We start from the raw sequence: 17,451 nt of genomic DNA, 5'->3' as shown, positions 1-17,451 counted from the left end.
CCCGGCCCGGCCGTCTGCAGCCGCCACCGATCCGCCTCTCAAGACATAACAGAACCGCTGCTCAGGTCGGCACAACCCAAACCTGAAAGTGGAAGAGTGGGAACAGAGACGCAGGCCGAAACATGCAGGGGACGTTCAGGCCTATTTCTGTCTGTGACGCATCGCTGAGACGTGGAAACCAGCAGATACGAAAATAAGGGAGAAGATTTCTGCCAACACCTGAAATCTATAGATTAATCTATGTTTTTTAGAAAAAACTTGGAAATTCCTGAGCTCCAAAAGTTGGAAATTTGCAAGGAAAAAAAATCTGAAATTTTCAGATTAAACTCAGAAATGTTTTAGAATAAACTTGAAAATGTTCTGAGTTTCAAATGTTGAAAATGTTCAACTTCTAACACTAGAAAATGAGATTATTCTCAACATTTCAGAGTTTTCTGGCTGAGATTTACTCCTTTTCTCTATCAACGGTGGCGCCGTTCGGCTGACAGTCGCCTCATCGAAGACCTTCCACCTCATCTTGCTTCCATCAACAATCATCCTTCAGTTTTCCTCCGAGTTGAAACAACATCACCTCTCAGTTCCAGAGAAAATCACTCACAAGCCGAGTCGGGAAAAGCAGTGACAGCTGAGCAGTCATGCCTGGAAGCAACCATCACTTACATGTCTCCCTGAATCACCAGTGATTACTCAAGTGACCACTTGTTTCTGTAGTTCAAGAGCTGCTCCATGTCTGCCTCCCCCTCCTCGCCACCGCGCCGCTTAAAGTCACACACACCCCCGCTGCCGACCCGGAGCCGGGCGAGAGACGGTGAACGGGAAGAAACGCTCATTTGGCTGGGAATCACTTACACACCACGCAGAGCACATACTTTCTCTGACATTTTCTAGGAAAAATGATTTTGAGTTTGAAAAAAGAAAAAAAAACACATTTGCTAGAAGAAACTCAGAAATTTTCCAGACAAAAATGGGACATTTCTGAGGTCCAAAGGTCAAAAATTGGCTAGAAAAAAAAATCAGAAATTTTTAGATTAATCTCAGAAATTTTCTATTAAAAACTTGTTTTAAAAGTAAAACTATTCAACTTTTGAAATTCTAAAATGTTCAACTTTTTCTCTAGAAAATTTTGGAGCTTAATCTCAAACTTTCTTAGTTTTTTGGCGGAAATGAACTCCTCCTTTCCTTTTCCTAATACTGGGTCGAACTCATCTCACCTGCTGCCGTCTGTCAGCTGCAGCTCTGCTCCAAACATCAACCCGTCGGGTTTTTCCTCATGTCCGGTCTGACCTGCTGCTACGGCTCGCCGTCAGGTTGTCCAGCTCTTCTCACTCCGTTTCATCAGAAACAACAGCTGGAAGACGACCCCCCATGCCCCCCATGTCCCCCCGTCCCCCTGTCCCTCCCTCTGTCCCTCTCAATATGGTGCTAATGAGATGCCAGGCTTTTATTTTGACATGATCATGTCAGGGAGGCTCACGGTCATATGACCTTATTAGCACACATGTGTGAGGGGTTCCCATGCAGATCGACTCCAGTGTGACCTAAAGAGTGCGGTGTGTTGCTAACGCTACATCCACATGTCATCTTTCAGATGCAAACGTCAAAACGTTTACAGTTGAGGTTTTTAACACCTGATGGTCCGGTAGGCCCGGTTCTACTGGAACCAGAACATCTGCTCCTCCTCCAGCTGCTCTGAGTCAAACCAACCTGTTCCCCTCCTGGCCTGTGGGGGCGCTGCATCAAGAACCACTGAAGGAAACGACACAAAAACCTCTGAAGACACTGAGAGCAACTTCCTTCTTGGAAACAAGATGGAGGCGTCAGATTTTAGCGGTTGGAGGATTTCTCTTTAGTCTTGCATTTACCCAGAATGCCTTGCACTGTAGTCCATCTCCTGCTTTTGGAGCGGTCTCTGGTCCACTTGGCGTTCGCATATGATTTCAAACCGAACCAGAGGTCGCATTTTTTAATTTTATTACACATTCAGACATTGCCAAATGATCTGAACTTTTTTGACAGACGGAGTGGAGTTGGAGTAAAGTGACTGGCATTACCAGGGCCATTTTCATTACTTTATTCCTAAATATTCAATTTAAACTTAAAAGTATTACGAATTCTATATCTGAACTGTTGGTTGTTAAACCTTCAGGTCAAATGAGATCAAATCTTGTTAGAATCCAATTCTTATTCAATTTGAGTTTATTAAGCAATTCCAAGCCAAACTGATTAAGAATCAAATACTTTCAGCCAGAAGAACATTTCTCCTCAGGTCTGAGTGCTCGTAATGATTCGGAGTCACTGTTTGTCATCAGCAGAGGAAAAGTTTCTGCAAGAAGAGAAATATCTGACAGTCCTCACTAAACATGCACTGGAAGGAAAAGTGATTAGTTGTTACTCAAAGGCAGGTCCACAAATACCTCAGGAAGAGACACTGGAAAGAACAAAAGAATGAGCACCAGGTGGGAAGAGGGGAGGATATCCTGTCCGATCCTGACCGTGAGATTAGCCAGCAAGAAGGAAAAGGCAACAGTGGATCAGATAAACCAGTTCAGGTTAGCTAAAACGTTAGCTGCATTTAGTTCCGCTAATGCTAAAGCGCTACACCAACATGATATTTAGCAGAAGCTAATGCTAAGGAGATAAACCGAGTTGACATCCAAACAGCGTCTAACAATTCATACATGTGAATTTTTATACGCATTTGTTTCATTAATACCACTGGTTGTGTATGTAACTGCTGTATTATTGCCATTTCTCAATAAAGTTTAGTGAAAGAACGCGGGAAAGACGTGCGGACCGGAACTAGAACTGCTGCGTAAAGGTGTTCAACCATTTCAAAATAAGAGCGTGAATATAAACGTTCAACTTCTTGAAAGATTCTTGAATGTTGAAAATCAAATATTAATCACAGATGTCAAACTCTTTTCAACTCAAAGGTCAGAAAATAGCGTAAATTAGCAAGGAAAATTAACACAGGGCAAGCTAAATGTGCTAAGCGTTTCCAAAGCTACCAAAACGCTAAACATGTTCAGTGCAAATCATTTTCCTCAAACTTCACAAAGATGTGCTGCTTTGATCTGATCCTAACAAAAAGACTTTAGTTGTGGCATAATGGGAAGAATTTAAGGAGTGTCGATATTTCTGTAAGAAAAAACAAGCCACCATGTTGAATCACGCTTTCTTTTAAAGACAAACAAACAATGACCTCAGTGATGATTCAGAGCACATCATGCCACCCAAACTAAGTACCTTGGATAAAGTCATGGGAGACATTATTTGTTTCTTGGAAAGGTTTCTTCACGTAGACAAGAAAGAAAGAAAAAATCATGTTTCAGCTTCACCATCACACAGAAAAATAGCTTAATTTGTGAGTTGGTTGCAAACAGACATTCATCTACTTAATGCCTCACAGGCCAGTTTGAGCCGGCTGCACGCTCTCCAACAAGCCATTTCCTCGTCTTCCTGCCCACGAGCTCCAAACATTTACACCATTAACTCAGCAAACCGAAGGGAAAACAAGCCTGCAGCTGAGAACGGCGCCGTCCTCCAGCTCTGCTGCTGCCAAATGACTCCATTCAATCCAAACACCTCCAACCGGTTCATCACGGGAGCAATGACGACAGAGCCGGGGTTTATTTCAGCTTTTATTTCAACACCTTAGTTGTTTCTCTATCATATTATATACTGTATTTTATTCAAAACAAAATTTATATATATATTCATATACCTTTTATCTCTGCATACTTATGCTCATACTGTATGTGGTCATGATGCATTTCACTAGGCCTAAAAATACTCTGGAGTTCAGAAGGTGCAATGCTTTCTACACTACGGCTCAGTCCATGTTCTGCTTTGGGCCTTTAAGCTTCACTGGAGTCACTGCAGTATAGAAAACATTTACAGAAAACCCAGAAATTAAACATAAAACGTCAAAGAATTTGTCCACACTATCTGGAAGACAGAGATTCTTAAAAATGTTTACATACCTAATATTATAATCTTCATTATACTATATTTTTATCATCTTTGCTGACATTATCGTCATTACATACAAAGCTATAAGTGATGTTTGCCCCACAGTTAAATGGCTGCACTGGCATCTTAAAACCACCGTGGCCGACGGGCGAAACGCGCAGCAAATGGCAAAAAGCGCCGCCAACGCATGAATAATGCAAAACAAAGAAAAAAACACAGGCAACACATTCATTTATATATCAAGATCACAATCTTGTTTTTCTCTGCTCTGAATGCAAAACCCTTGTTCAGAAACTACGTTAGGAAGACGCCTGAAAGCGTCACAGGAAGCCGACGAGGCCCTATGGGGTTGTTTGAAGGAACGGATCGGGTCGCTCTTTGCCAGCCACATGGAGAAACATCAGTGCCATGAATGAGAGTGTGACTGACTGAAGTTCTGTGTGGGTAACAACCTGATGAAGGCTGGTTCTGTTCTGGGCACGACTGGAACCTCTGGGCATGGATTTACAATCATAAAATGTGGGACCAGTTAAGTGTTTTTGAATTTGAAAAACACTGCAATCGCAGAAAATAGAAGCAAGATACGGAAGAGGATTAGGGCCACTGGAAAAAAAAAAAAACAGTTCTGACTATAAACTCAGAATTCTGGGATTAAAGTCACAATTCTGAGTTTAAAGTCAGAATTCTGACTTTAATCTCAGAAATCAGAATTCTGAGATTAAAGTCAGAATTCTGAGAAAAAAAGTCAGAATTCGGAGTTTAAAGTCAGAATTCTGACTTTAATCTCACAATTCTGAGTTTAAAGTCCGAATTCTGACTTTAATCTCAGAAGTCAGAATTCTGAGATTAAAGTCAGAACTGTTTTTTTTTTTTTCCACTGGCCCTAATCCTTTTCCGTAGCAAGAACTTCCGATCAATAAAACACAAATGAAAAACACTGCAACCACAGGAAGTAGAAACACAGCAGCAGGTATAAAACGCTGGTATTTCGCTCCCCAAACGGAAGTCCTCCAGACCACCAGGGGGAGTCGATCACCAAATCATGAGACCAGAACCTCAGTAAAGACTGGACATCTATGTCGTGTCTTCTTAAACACACAATCTTTTATATTGTTGAACACCAGTATATTTATGTAGGATGTAGGGAATATTAACAGCTCCAGACTCCCCCTAGTGGAATGGAGGACTTCGGTTTTGTGGAGTGAGTTTTAATCGTTTCATATTTGCTGTTATTTTTGCAATTTGGAGTTGGGCTCGTCACAATAAATCAACTAAATAGCATGATAAATTAAAGCGAGCTAAATAATTTCTATTTGCGTGATTTATTGTTTTTCCACCAAAAACTGGATGGTAAAAATCTTCAGTCTATGTTTTGGTCTCAAGATTTTATTTTGAAGGACAATTTTGTTTACAAAGACTTCATGATTGATTTTGTCGTTTCTGTTTTTTTTAGTTTTGGACATTTAAATTGTTAAATGATCATTACAGTTTAATGCTTATTGATCTTTGAGAATGTGTTCTAGCATTTTTAAGCCATGACCATCACATTACTGGAATATCAACAATAAAACCGTTTATTGCAATAACTTCTGGAACAATTCATCGTCCAGAAACATTTGTTACCGTGTCCGACCTGGCTGTTTCCATTTCCTGTGGTTGCAGATTTTTATTTCTTTTGTTTTATTAGTTGTAGGTTTTTGCTGCATGTGTTTTGGAGTTGGCTTTATTCATGTGTTTGCTGCGCATTTGCGCCCGTCGACCATCATATAGAATAAAGCCGAGATCGGATGTTCAATATGTAACACAAACTGTAGTTTTCCGTTTATTACAGCAAAAATATGTGGAAAATTAGTTTTGGTTGCTTTGTGGAAAAGTGAATCTGTGGGACTGACAGTTCAGAAATAAAAACTAATTCGACATTTTATGAGCAGAAGAAGCATTTGCTTTTATGGAAAAGGCTTTAGGAAGAGAAGGTATAAGTCAGGAGAAGCATCTGAGACCGACAAACACACTCACATTATCAGACTCACAGAGGCATAAGGTCGAGAAGTTCAGGCAAATAGAGAAGCAGTAAAAAGCCCTTTTTCATCACCTCACCTACTTGGAAAAAAATAAAATGGCCGACCTCATGGCACCAAAGAGGAAGGATACAACTTTAGTTTCACCCCAAAACACAAAACTCAGTTTGTTCCAAGACTGTCTGAAACCTGATGCAGCCTTTAAATCTCTTCCTCAGTTTTTACAGTGTAATTTGAACATTTAAAAACACCCTGACCAGTTTTATATGAATGATTGCTATCAGCACTGAGTACAAAACAGATGGGCTCTTTTTACTAATCCTGTTAAACATGTAATATATATTTAGCGCTCGCAAAGTACAAACATACAAAGCTTATTGGGAGCAACTTCTGGGGGAAATCTGCAAATATATGTGTGTGTAATATATATATATATATTTATTATTTCATATAAAATACTATTTTGTCTATCATTTACAAATAAAACTCATCATGGGATCTGCTGAAAGCATAAAGCAGACGTCAGAATGTGCCGTTCACGTCTCTGCTTTTAATAGCGTCTCCGCTTCAGTCACAGTAAATAACATTTTCCTTGGGTGATTTTTCTGCTCGTCTCTAAACTCCAACTAAAGTTTTCTGAGTTTTCTGCAGCTCTGAGCAGCAGATGGTGTGAGGATCCATCTGTCGCCGAGCCTGAAAGAAAAAAAAAAAAAAAAACGCTGCAAATGTGTTTATTCTTTTACACCAAAAAAATAGTGCGTTAATTAAAAGCCTGTCCATCAAAAGTTTAGAAACATATTTTCACCATCGACTTGAGACATTCTGACTTTTTTTTATACTCCACAAATGGATCCACAGTAAAGCAAAGCCCAGGTTTCTGCCCCTGAGGCCTGTTGATGTCCACTGATCTTCTCTTGCACATCTTCTGTTATTGATCAGCTTTGTCAATAAGTTTCTCTCCCTTTTCTGTCAGCTCTGAATCATCCCTTCACTTTCTCAGTCTGTGTCTCGAGGAGACGTGGGGACATGCAAAGGAGAGGAGAGACGCCTGGGGAGAAAAGGAGGCCAAATCAAAGAATGAGAATGGGTGGACTTTAACTACAAACTAAATGGGGTTGATAAAAATGCAGTTAGATGGAGAAATGATTGGAAAACTAATCAGACTTTAAGGATAAAGAAGGTTGAAAGGTAAGGCATGGTTGGATTAAAGCTGCAGTATGTAACTTTTAGAAAAATATTTTCTTACCTATTTGTTGAAACTGTCACTATGTGGTGATGTTATGTTATGAGATAATCTGAAAAAAATCGATCTGTTCTCTCTCGGGGTTAACTAGAAACAACCAATCAGAGGCAGGAGGCGGGGCTTAATGGATTTTCCTCTCTGCTACACTGCAGCTAGCATAGCATGTCATGAATGCTAAAGCCAGCTAGCATAGCCACCAATGACGGTGGAAAACGGTTTTCCTGTAATGATGAGCTGCTTATCCGGCATTAGCACATTTAGCAGCCAGTACATGAGGATGACCGAGAGCGATAAGCCCCGCCTCCTGGCTCTGATTGGTTGTTTTTAGTGCATTTCTTCAGTAGCAGCTCAAGGAGGGTGTGGAGGAGATCAATATTTTCAGATTATCCGTCTCATATTGAACTGTCATGACATGGTGACAGCTTTAACAAACATGTAAAAACAAATGCTTTATAAAAGTTACATACTGCACCTTTAAATGAAGCTAACGAGACACTCTGACGCTCCTTCACCATCCAGTGTTTCCTTTTGGACCGTTTGAGTCGCCTCTACATCTCCCTGAGCCTGTTCTCGTCCTCCCTCACCTGTCAGTGAGTTTCTTGAGGGCCCGCTCGATGTTCATTCGATGCCCCACTCGGGTCACTCCCAGGTCCAAGAAGTCGTCCTTAGTAAGTGACGGGAGATGAGATCCGTCTATCTCGTTGTCTATAAAACGCTCCCTGTGTTCACCCAAATTTAAGTAAGTCAACCAGTCGGCAACGTCGTACTTGGTCCAGTAAGGTAGAGGTTTGATGGCAAAGGGTTTGGCAGGGGGAGCGGGGCTGAGGTTGGGGTAGTTGAGACAAGAAGGGCTGGGTGGTAGATGCAAAGGGGAGGAGGCTCCCGAGAAGAAATGAGTTGGGGAGAGAGAGCGTGAGACTAGTAGAGGGTTCGGACTCGGCACACCGGATGGAGAGAACAGCGGGGGAGTCGAGGCGTGGTAGGGATCTCCGAGAGAGTGACCAGGAGATGGAGGAGTGAGAGGGCCAGGAAAGTCAAAGGGGTTACTGTAGATAGGCGTGGAGGGAAGTATGGGGAGAGAGGACGGTCTGGGTGGTGTTGGGTTCTGCTGTTCGGTGTTGTAGATGAGAGGGCTGGGGGCCCGGCGCCTGGAAACCGATGACCGCATCTCTTTAGAGGGACTACACTGAAAATCAAAAGTCTGCCTGCGTAACTTAGATCTGTGCTTAGGTGATGTTGGGTATGGGCAGTAGGTTGGGGAATGGGGAGGATGGGAATGTACCGGGGAGGTTGGCATCTGAGGAGAAGGGGAGCGGGTCCAGTTGCGCTGAACGGGGACTTGAGGAGACGGAGAGACAGAAGGGGAGGCCGAGAGGTTGGGAGTCAGGATCTGTCGATGCTGCGGGGAGGAGGTCGGTAGCGGCGAGGTGGAGCGACCGGTCGGTGGGCTGTGGAAGGCATCGGTAAAATCTGCTGAATACCTGAAAGACACAACGTAAAAACCTTACAATGGTGCCATCATTAAGATCAGCACAGAACTACATCTAATCCAATCTGATGGTGACAAGGCTGGTTCTTACTGCCTAGCTTCAAGTGAAACTGAAACGCTGTCTGATCCAGGCTGCCTTTACCAACACATCAGAGGGATGTGTTGGTCATCTAGCCTGGTGAAAACCAGGTCCTTGTTCTTTGCTTTGCTTCATCCAGAGGGTCTGGACTCCTGGCTATTCAGAAACGTTTACTTTCTGGAGGCTTTGAATCTGTTAAAGTTTTCAACGATTGAATCCGATTCTGCCTGATTGCTAACGTTTGGCCGTGACGTGTGTAATGAGCCATCTTGATTGTGAAGGAGGCGTGTTCTTTAAACAACCATTTGAAACTGCGATGAGAGAAGTGCCGAGCTCAACGAAGTCTTTGCCAGCAATAATATATCCAAAACAGTCTTATTATTATTATCTGGAAGTTTGGCCAACATGGACTGAATGACTTTGTTCACTTCCGTTGAAGGTGACCGACCCATTGTGCTTCCAGGTTGGGATCTGTCTGGGCTACACAAAACATGTTCACATGAGATTTTAATCTGCTCAGTTCAGAATGAGCTGTTTTAGGGCCTCTGTCACTTTAAATTCAAATGAGCTGCTGGCCACGCACCCCCAGAACTCAACGTTTACACTTACATGTGAAAGTGGCTGCAAACAGAAGCACAATTATGTAACCGTACATCTTTCAAAAGCAGAAGTAGAGCCGGCTGCACAACCAACAGGAATGCAGCAAGTGGTTTTGGATGGTAAGCCAACAACCAAACACTTTTCCAGCAGCCATTGTACACAGCATACAGCGATAAAACCACTGACCAAACATGCTGGACCGCAACTTTGGTTACTAGGCAACAGGCTGGGCTAGACAATGGTCTTGGCTTCTGCTAATGGTGCTAGCTCTAGCAAACATATAGCATTAGCTCTAGCTAATATAATAAACAATAGATTACAAGCCAATCATGTTAGCTTGTTTTAATAGATATAAGAATTTTGAGACAGTTTGTCTCAATCCAGACGTTTTGTGGGTGTAATGTTAGTTTTCACCACGTTTACTTTTTGTGTTTTTTGTTTAGTCTCAAGTCCTCCTACCATGTCAAAGTCCCAGCATGCATTGCACAGGTAAAAAAAATGGTGACCAGCCTAGGTGAAAATATAACCAATAGAAATAATGAGGTTTTTATGTATCACAAACAACTTTTAGGTTAAGGCAGACATGTTTAAATAGTTTCAGTTCCCTTTAAAATGCTACTAGGAAGTTGCCATGCTTGTTAAAGAAACTTTACAGAGAAGTTGATCAAAACAAACGAACCTATGCATGGAGGGGGACTTAGGAACGTGACTCCAGTCATCCATACTCTTCATGCTGCTCATCTGTTGCAGTTTGGAACTCAACTCGTTGATGATGCTGGCTTTCACACCGGAAAAAGGCGAGTGAAGCCTGCGACCCTCCAACACCATACCCCCATGCTGGACTCCTTCTTGCTCGTGTTCAGTGATGTCGCCCCAGACCACGGATCGGGGCTCTATGGGCCTCTCCAGACAGGCCGCCAGCGCGGAGCTAAAGCCATCTTCCATTCTGGCCCGACTCTGCTTGTGCTTTCTGTCGTCAACAAGAGTTCTCTCCAAACCAGCATCTTCAGGGTGGATTTGTCTCTGCAACTGCAAAGGAGCAGGATTGGTGCTGTTCTGCCTGCGTAACGCTATAGGCGGGCCTCTGCCTTCCATTTCTTTGTAATGCGTCATCTTGGGAAAGACAGGGTTTGCCATTTTGGAGGTGTGCACCTCAAACGGTTGCCCTCCGCGGTAGATTGTACAGGAATCCTGATGTTCGTTGATTTTCTCTCCCTCCCCTCCTCGTCCATCACCTCCAAGTCCGATTTTTTCTCCTCTCAAGCCACCAAGTCCCAGCATTTCTAGATGATGGTCACTACTGCTATGACTGTCCAGCTCCTCAATGCCAGAATCCACCACTGTGTCCTGCCAGTCTCCACTCTTGGGAATCATAGTACTGGAATGAGTGGGATCGGTTCCTTTACTCCCTGTGCTAAGGCCTACTTTGGGCCCAGCCATGCTGTAGTCGGAGGAAGCAGGAGAGGCTGTTGTGGTTGTGGCAGCAGCAGTTGCGGTCATCGTCGTTGTTGCGTAGGTCATGGTGGTGGTAAGGGCCGCTGTGCCTCTGTCCTGGGCCGGCGTCTGAACCCCAACCAATGGCTCATTGGCGCTGCCATAATAAGGATGGGCATGTGACATGGGCTGGGGTCTGTGTAGTGATGCGGCAGGCACAGCAACCGCTGAGGTGGTGGCGGTCGTGGACGACGGTGCAAATATTTGCGGGGACGGATACGATGGAGAAAGTGCAGACTGTGTGAGGTTGGCCACTTCGCTGTCGTAGGAGGTGAGGCTTGAGGCGGCAGAGTCGCCACCTTGTGAAGACTGTTGGGGAGCATTTGAGGGCTTGGGAGACGGAGGAGGGGGTGGTGGAGGTGGGGCAGCAGAAGCAGGGTGTTGCCTCTGGTGTTGATGATGCTGAGAGAACTCCATTGCTCTTTCATTCTTTCCGTTAGCAAATTGTAGCGGAGGGGGCAAAGGATCTGCAAAAACAAACTCCTCGTCTACGTCTATTGAGGGAGCTGGAGGAGGGAGAACCATCAGTCCCAGGCCGCCCGCCCCAGCTCTTGCTTCTCCCATTGCGTCGTTAGTCTGTGATGGAGCTGTGGGGACAGTGTACTGTGGAATGTAGTTTGTGTTGGGAACGTTTTCCATCTGCAAGTAGGAGGGTCTACGGGGGGCAGGTTGAGCTGGCGGGGGAGGAGGCTGAACAGCCTGAGCATGTTTGCTTTCATACATCTCCTTCTCTCTCTCTCTGCTGCTCTGTGGGTAGTACTGGCCTGAAAACTGGCTGTTTCTGTCCTCAGAGAAACGGACTCTAAGACCCTCTTTAGGCCCTCCGTCTCTTTCTCGCTCCATCTTCTCCCCACCTCCTCCTCCTCCACCTCCTAAACGTAAAATCCTTGGTGACTGCGGCCGGCTCAAAGACGCAGGGGAGGTGGTGGCGGAGGGGGATCCAAGGTGGAGGGACACCGGAGAAGTGTATGCCGATTGCGTCGGGGTTGCAAACAGCGAAGGTGTTGGGGTCTGAATTGGTGTAGGGAAGGATCCAACTGTGGACATCTGCCGGCCAAAGTGCCTATCATCTCGGCGCGTCCTGCGGTCGTCTTTCAAAGCTCGTTCTCTTGCAGCCAGTGCCAAGCCAAGTGGGGACGAGGGGTCAAGCACTTTCCCTGTTAGTGGGTGGATAAAAGTTGTAGCAGGCTGGCTGCCGTACACTGAGGGGGCTGACCTGGGCTGCCCATCCTGGCCAAGGACAGGTGAGGAGTACTCTGGAAGGCCAAAGGCTGGGGGCATGCTGCTGGAATAGTTCATGAAGTTGTCTCCAGAAAACATGCCTTCATCTATAGACTTGGAAGGCCGAAGTCGAGGGGTGGGTACCTCCATTTTTGAGCCTTGCAGAGGCTGAACTTGGGCCTCAAGTGTCCCTCCTCCGTCTCCACCACCTGCCTCTCCTTGGATGTCTTCCTCTGATGACTGGAAGAAGGAAGCGCTCTTTCTTCTCATGTCTCTTAATCGCTCCCTGTCCCTGCGTGTTCCTCCTCCACTAAATGCTGTGCCAAATGTTGAGGTATAGTCAAATTTTTCCAGGTTTTGCTGAGAAAAGACAGCGGGTGTGACACTCGATGAAGGTAAGGAGTTGGGTGTAGTCGGCTGAGGCGGTGTGGGGGTCAGTGGTGAAGGTAGGCTTGTGCTGGAGTTGTCTGGAGCTGCGTTCCCAGAGCTTTGGTCCTCCACATCCTGAGACGGTTCTGCTTCTATGCTGCTACCCTGGCTGCTTCGGCCACTGCTGCTGGTCGACGGCGCTTTGACGATGATCGTAGGGATGGGGATAGAGCTCTTCTCTTTGGTAGCAGCTCCTTTGCCCCTATGTTGTCTCAGCCCGTCTTCCACCTTTGACTGCTTGATCAGAGCTCCACGACCTCCACGCCTCGCTACTCCCCTTCCGGCTCCTCCACCTTGCTCCCGGCTGGTGAGCTGCACAGGATGTTGCACCTGTTGAGGCTTTGGCTTTGCGCTTGTTGGTGGTGTGGCACTGCTGTATCCTCTCCTCAGCCCTCCCATCTTGCCGCCGCCTCTCCGAGGCGCCTCTGGCTCTCTTATGCAGAGTCCATCAGACTGCCTGCGGAGGGTGGGAACCATGACCTGCTGGTTCATCCCACCAGGTCCTCCCCTCTCCCAGGCAGCCTGTGTAGGATGTGCTGGCTGTGAGTGGAGCTGGTAGTGAGCTTGAGATACAGGGGGGATTGGCATAGCAGGCCCTCTACCAGTATAAGGACCTGCGGATAAAGGCGGCTCTGGAGCAGACGTGTTGGGGGGCGGTGGGATGTCTTCTGGTCCTGGCACTGAAAGACTGCGAGCTAGCTTCATAGCAGGTGGGTGGAGGTACTGCCTTTCTTCTTCCGTCACACCTAACGCCCAAAAACACAAAGTTACAGCCAGAAAAAGAAACCTAAAGAAATCTGTTGATGACGTGTGGTTACCAATGGATTTCTGGCGCATCATGACTGCATGCTGAGGTCCATGGCCTGGTTGAAAATGGGCCTGGTTGTAGCCAAATCCTTGGCCAGTCTGCATCAGACTAATGGATGACGGCTGCTCATACGGCTGCTTTGGTGTGTTTCAGCCCATTTCAGAAAGAAAAGCAGACAGAAAACTGCATTAAAATGTGCTGGTGGTACGGAATATCACATTCTACCGAAACCGAGCATCAACTCCAAAACACACAAACACAAATGAAACAGAAATTATGTCCGCCACAGGAAATAGAAGAGGAACCACACCTCAACAAAAACTGTAAATATGACACCAAACAGAAGTCCTCCACGCCTCTAGGGGGAGTCTGCAGTAGCTACTTTTATCTACGTAAAAAAGCTGCAGTTCTATAATTTTATTTTTTAAAAACTGCCTGTTTTAAAAAGATATGGAATATACACAACTTGTCTTTCTTCCTCCAAGTGTTTCAGGTTAAAAGCTCAAATTTATTAACATAAAATCTCCCGACCTTGAAAGAACATGTGTGTACTGGACTTAAATGTACATTGTTTTTACATTTGCCATAAAAATAAACATTTTAATGTTTTTTTTACATGTTTAAAGAGGTGCCAATAGATTTGTCCTCGTCTGAACATGAAGAGACACGTCCTGACTCAAACTGTGTGTTTTCATGTGGGTGGCCTGTTGTCAGTCAGCCTCTATAAAGAGCACTAAGGCCAAACAGAGCTGAGAAAAAGCTCCACAGCCAGACTTCCTTCATATTAGCATTACTCACTTCCTGATATATGAGCTACATCTTGAACTAGCTGGGTCAGACGATCTGCAATTCGATTAAATCATTCAGAAATTCAGACACTGGCTGCGTTTCCATTGCTAATCTTTGTTTTCTGCTAATGTAAAAAACAAAACAAAAAAAAAACAATTTTGCCATTGCGGTATTTCCATTAAATAGGAAATGCAATTAAAATCATACGTGAGTATGTTTGTTCACGAGATAAGTCATTAAAAATCGCGCAGCACCATCATCCTCCTCCCACTTCCTGTTGTCCTCTTTGACGTTTCCACCAGTAGTAACATCTGGTTGTTGGTCATGTGACTTGTGATGTGAAAAAAGTGTCTCCATTTCAGTTTTAAAAAAAAATTACTTCAGTAAAGCCAAAAAAACACCTAATGCTAATGCTAATGTGTTTTTTTTTTAATGTTTCCAATAAAGCAGCATTTTTCCACGTTTCACGTTTCCAAGTTCCACGTTTGTTAAAACTGTCACGATGTTGTGACATTTTATTACGGGACAGATAATCTGTGAAAAGATCGATATCCTCCACCTCCTCCCTGAGAAGAAATGCACCAAAAACAACCAATCAGAGTCAGGGGGTGGGGCTTAGCGCTGTCAATTAACCTCATGTACGTGCTTCTAAATATGTTATTTAGCAGCAAGCAGCAGTTTCAGAAAAAAACATTCATTCGTCGTCATCGGTGGCTAAGCTAACTAGCTGTAAGCATTCACCACATGCTATGCTAGCTGCAGCGTAGCAGAGAGCACTAGGGGAGAGACTGTGATTGACAGCGCTAAGGCCCGCCTCCTGCCTCTGATTGGTTGTTTCCTCTTAGCACTGGGAGAAGAATATGAGATTTTCTGTCTCATACACAACATGGTGACAAAATCAACACACTGCAACTTTAAGCTAATTTATTCCAATAAATATAATCTCATGCTTAGTGGAACCGCAGCTAGTGACAGCATCTGGGATTATTCCCTGCCGGTACCTCGTTGGGAACAGTGGGAACGTTGGGAACGATGCTCTTGCTCCGGTCCCTCTTGCCCCCGTGACCTCTCTGACCTTGGCTGTCAGACGTGATGGTGTGCTGAGCAGCAGCCAAGATTTCATCCAGCTTATCTGCAGCAGTACAGAGAGGAGGAGGAAGATGATGAAGGACGCTCTCGACCCTCTCCAGCTCAGAAACAGCCGCTCTTACTTAGCGCCATCTGATAAACGGTCCTCTTCTTATCTGGACCCTGAGCGGGCTCATACTCTGCAAACGACGGAGCGAAAACAGCGGATCAATCAGAACCAGTTTTAATTAAAGCTCAGCCTGGCGATACGATCTGATCCTCACCTGCTTTCTTCTTCCAGGGCGAGGCGGCGGCTGCAGAAGATAAAAACACACATCAGATACGACTGGGAGGATCGCAGAATAATCACATGAGGGTGAAATTCATACTTGGACGTATGACATGGTGAATGCTGGTGTGATGACGGGGATGGTGATGGAGACACACATGATCACAGCAGCACACTGATCCCACCTTTCTCCACTGCAGGCGGCACATTTGGGTAAAAAAAGGAAATGGAAAAGGTTTTTATTGTGACAATTGGAATAAAACACGTCGTCACGCAGCATCTGACTGCTTTGTATCCATTAACCTCACTGTTTAATTATCACCTTTCTTCTTCTTCACGGGTTGAATTCAAAGTGTAAACGAGTCAACAGACTGTTAAAAACATCAGCCTGAACTTCGCTGGGAAGCTCTGCTGCTGCTCACATTTCCACCTCTTCAAGGTCATTTACTTGGAAAGACATCATGCCTTTAATTATTTGTTTTCTATAAACAAAAATTTGAAAAGTGTGGTGCGTATTTTTATTCAAGCAAAACCTTCGTTACTGACTCAGCTCAGCTTCTCTGCACATCAGTTTCAAGTCTCATCATTCTTAAAGCGTAAAATCGACTTTTTTTTTAACTTTCCTTCTTGTTTTAATGTTTTTTCCTCATCAAAAACAAACCTGGAGTGTTGCCTTGGTTCTTCCATGCATGTCTGATGAGAAATCCTCTAATCTCCATGGCAACCATTCAGCCGTTAAAACGCCTGGGTGGGCCTAGCCCCGCCTCCGACACGCAGCTCCATTTTGTTTTTTGTAGAAACGGGATGTTTAAGATCCAAACCTTAAAAATTAACATTTTCTGTATTGAAAGAAAATTGTCTAGATTTCAAATTGTTTTAGATTAAGTTGGACAAATTATGAAATAAACTAATAAATGAGATATTGATTTAATTAATAAAATAAATACAAGCAGCTTTTCAGTTAAAATCTCTGGATTGATGTGGTTCTACTCATTAGGAAAGTTTTGATAGTATATACATTTTGTTCATATACAAAATTCTTGAACTCCAGTTGGAGGTTTGCCTGTCACATGATCAATAAATCAATTAATCACATAAATTAAAATGAGCTCAATCATTTCCATTTGAACGAAAACTGGATGATAAAAGTTTCAGTCTGGTGTTTTGGTCTCAACTGGACATTTTGTTTAATTGTGTTTGTTGTTTCTGCCGTTTTATTTACTTTGGATATTTAAAATGTCTTCCAGTTCTGGAGTTAAATGTTCATTAGAAATTAATGTTTATTGATCTTTGAGAATCTGTTCTTCCATCATTACCGTTGTATTACTGCAACATGGTCTCAAAACAACGTTTTCGTTTATCGGCCCATGGGCCCCGTCGGCCCCCGCGCCGCACCCTGGCGGCCCCCGCGCCGCACCCTGGACAACCCTGTGCTCCATGTGTGTAGCTGAACTGAGAATCCGTCTCACCCATGTCTTCCAGCTCTGATGTCATCGACTTTGAGCGCAGGGCGATGGCAGGAGGCGTCAGCCGTTTCGACTGCTGCGGCGCTGCCGAAGGAAAGCGGCCAAATGCAAACATTAACCTCTTTAAAACAAACACCCGTCTCCATGGCAACCACGTCTCGACAGGCGTAAACATGGCGTCACATTCATCGCCGTACGTCAAGCAACACGGAAAAGTTACTTCTTCCAGGGGAAATGTGACCTACCTTTCTTCCGAGCCGTGTCCTCCAGCTCCGGGTTCCTAGCGACCATCACCACCTTCACCATGAGGCTGTTGCCGCCCTGCCGGATCATGTTGACCACCTGCCGGTGACCCACCTTCACCACGTTCTGGCCGTTCACCTGAGAGACCCAAAGAACCTGCGTGAACTGCGGTACAGCGCTTTAGCATTAGCTTCTGCCAAATACCATGTTGGTACAGCGCTTTAGCATTAGCTTCTGCTAAAT

At 44.6% G+C, this 17,451-nt stretch overlaps 2 protein-coding genes across 4 annotated transcripts in view; both read right to left on the bottom strand.

Annotated features, from left to right (window-relative positions):
• Positions 1-1,332, bottom strand: part of LOC103481055 (protein kinase C and casein kinase substrate in neurons protein 2-like) — an 11,708-nt gene extending 10,376 nt beyond the window's left edge. The window contains exon 1 of the mRNA XM_008436308.2: positions 1,212-1,332. The gene's annotated coding sequence lies outside the window, so the exon portion shown is untranslated. The remainder of the gene's footprint in view (positions 1-1,211) is intronic.
• A 4,449-nt stretch (positions 1,333-5,781) lies between these two features.
• Positions 5,782-17,451, bottom strand: part of LOC103481054 (SH3 and multiple ankyrin repeat domains protein 1-like) — a 52,270-nt gene continuing 40,600 nt past the window's right edge. Inside the window, exons 19-28 of one of the 3 annotated variants that reach the window (XR_536219.2) lie at positions 17,211-17,346; positions 16,969-17,049; positions 15,685-15,693; positions 15,495-15,524; positions 15,354-15,410; positions 15,144-15,274; positions 13,364-13,490; positions 10,081-13,291; positions 7,706-8,714; positions 5,782-7,038 (exon numbers count right to left, since the gene is read on the bottom strand). Coding sequence is in view for 2 of the 3 variants with exons in the window: in XM_008436300.2 (XP_008434522.1) it covers positions 6,987-7,038; positions 7,818-8,714; positions 10,081-13,291; positions 13,364-13,490; positions 15,144-15,274; positions 15,354-15,410; positions 15,495-15,524; positions 15,685-15,693; positions 16,969-17,049; positions 17,211-17,346 (4,731 nt within the window). In the remaining variant the exon portion in view is untranslated. The remainder of the gene's footprint in view (positions 7,039-7,705; positions 8,715-10,080; positions 13,292-13,363; positions 13,491-15,143; positions 15,275-15,353; positions 15,411-15,494; positions 15,525-15,684; positions 15,694-16,968; positions 17,050-17,210; positions 17,347-17,451) is intronic. The other 2 variants (XM_008436300.2, XM_008436307.2) reach the window with 2 other exon arrangements.

The sequence above is a fragment of the Poecilia reticulata genome, linkage group LG19 (assembly GCF_000633615.1).
Source record: "Poecilia reticulata strain Guanapo linkage group LG19, Guppy_female_1.0+MT, whole genome shotgun sequence".
In the NCBI taxonomy this organism is placed as follows: domain Eukaryota; kingdom Metazoa; phylum Chordata; class Actinopteri; order Cyprinodontiformes; family Poeciliidae; genus Poecilia; species Poecilia reticulata.
Note: the sequence above shows the minus strand (reverse complement) of the source record. Positions and strands in the feature narration are given on the sequence as shown.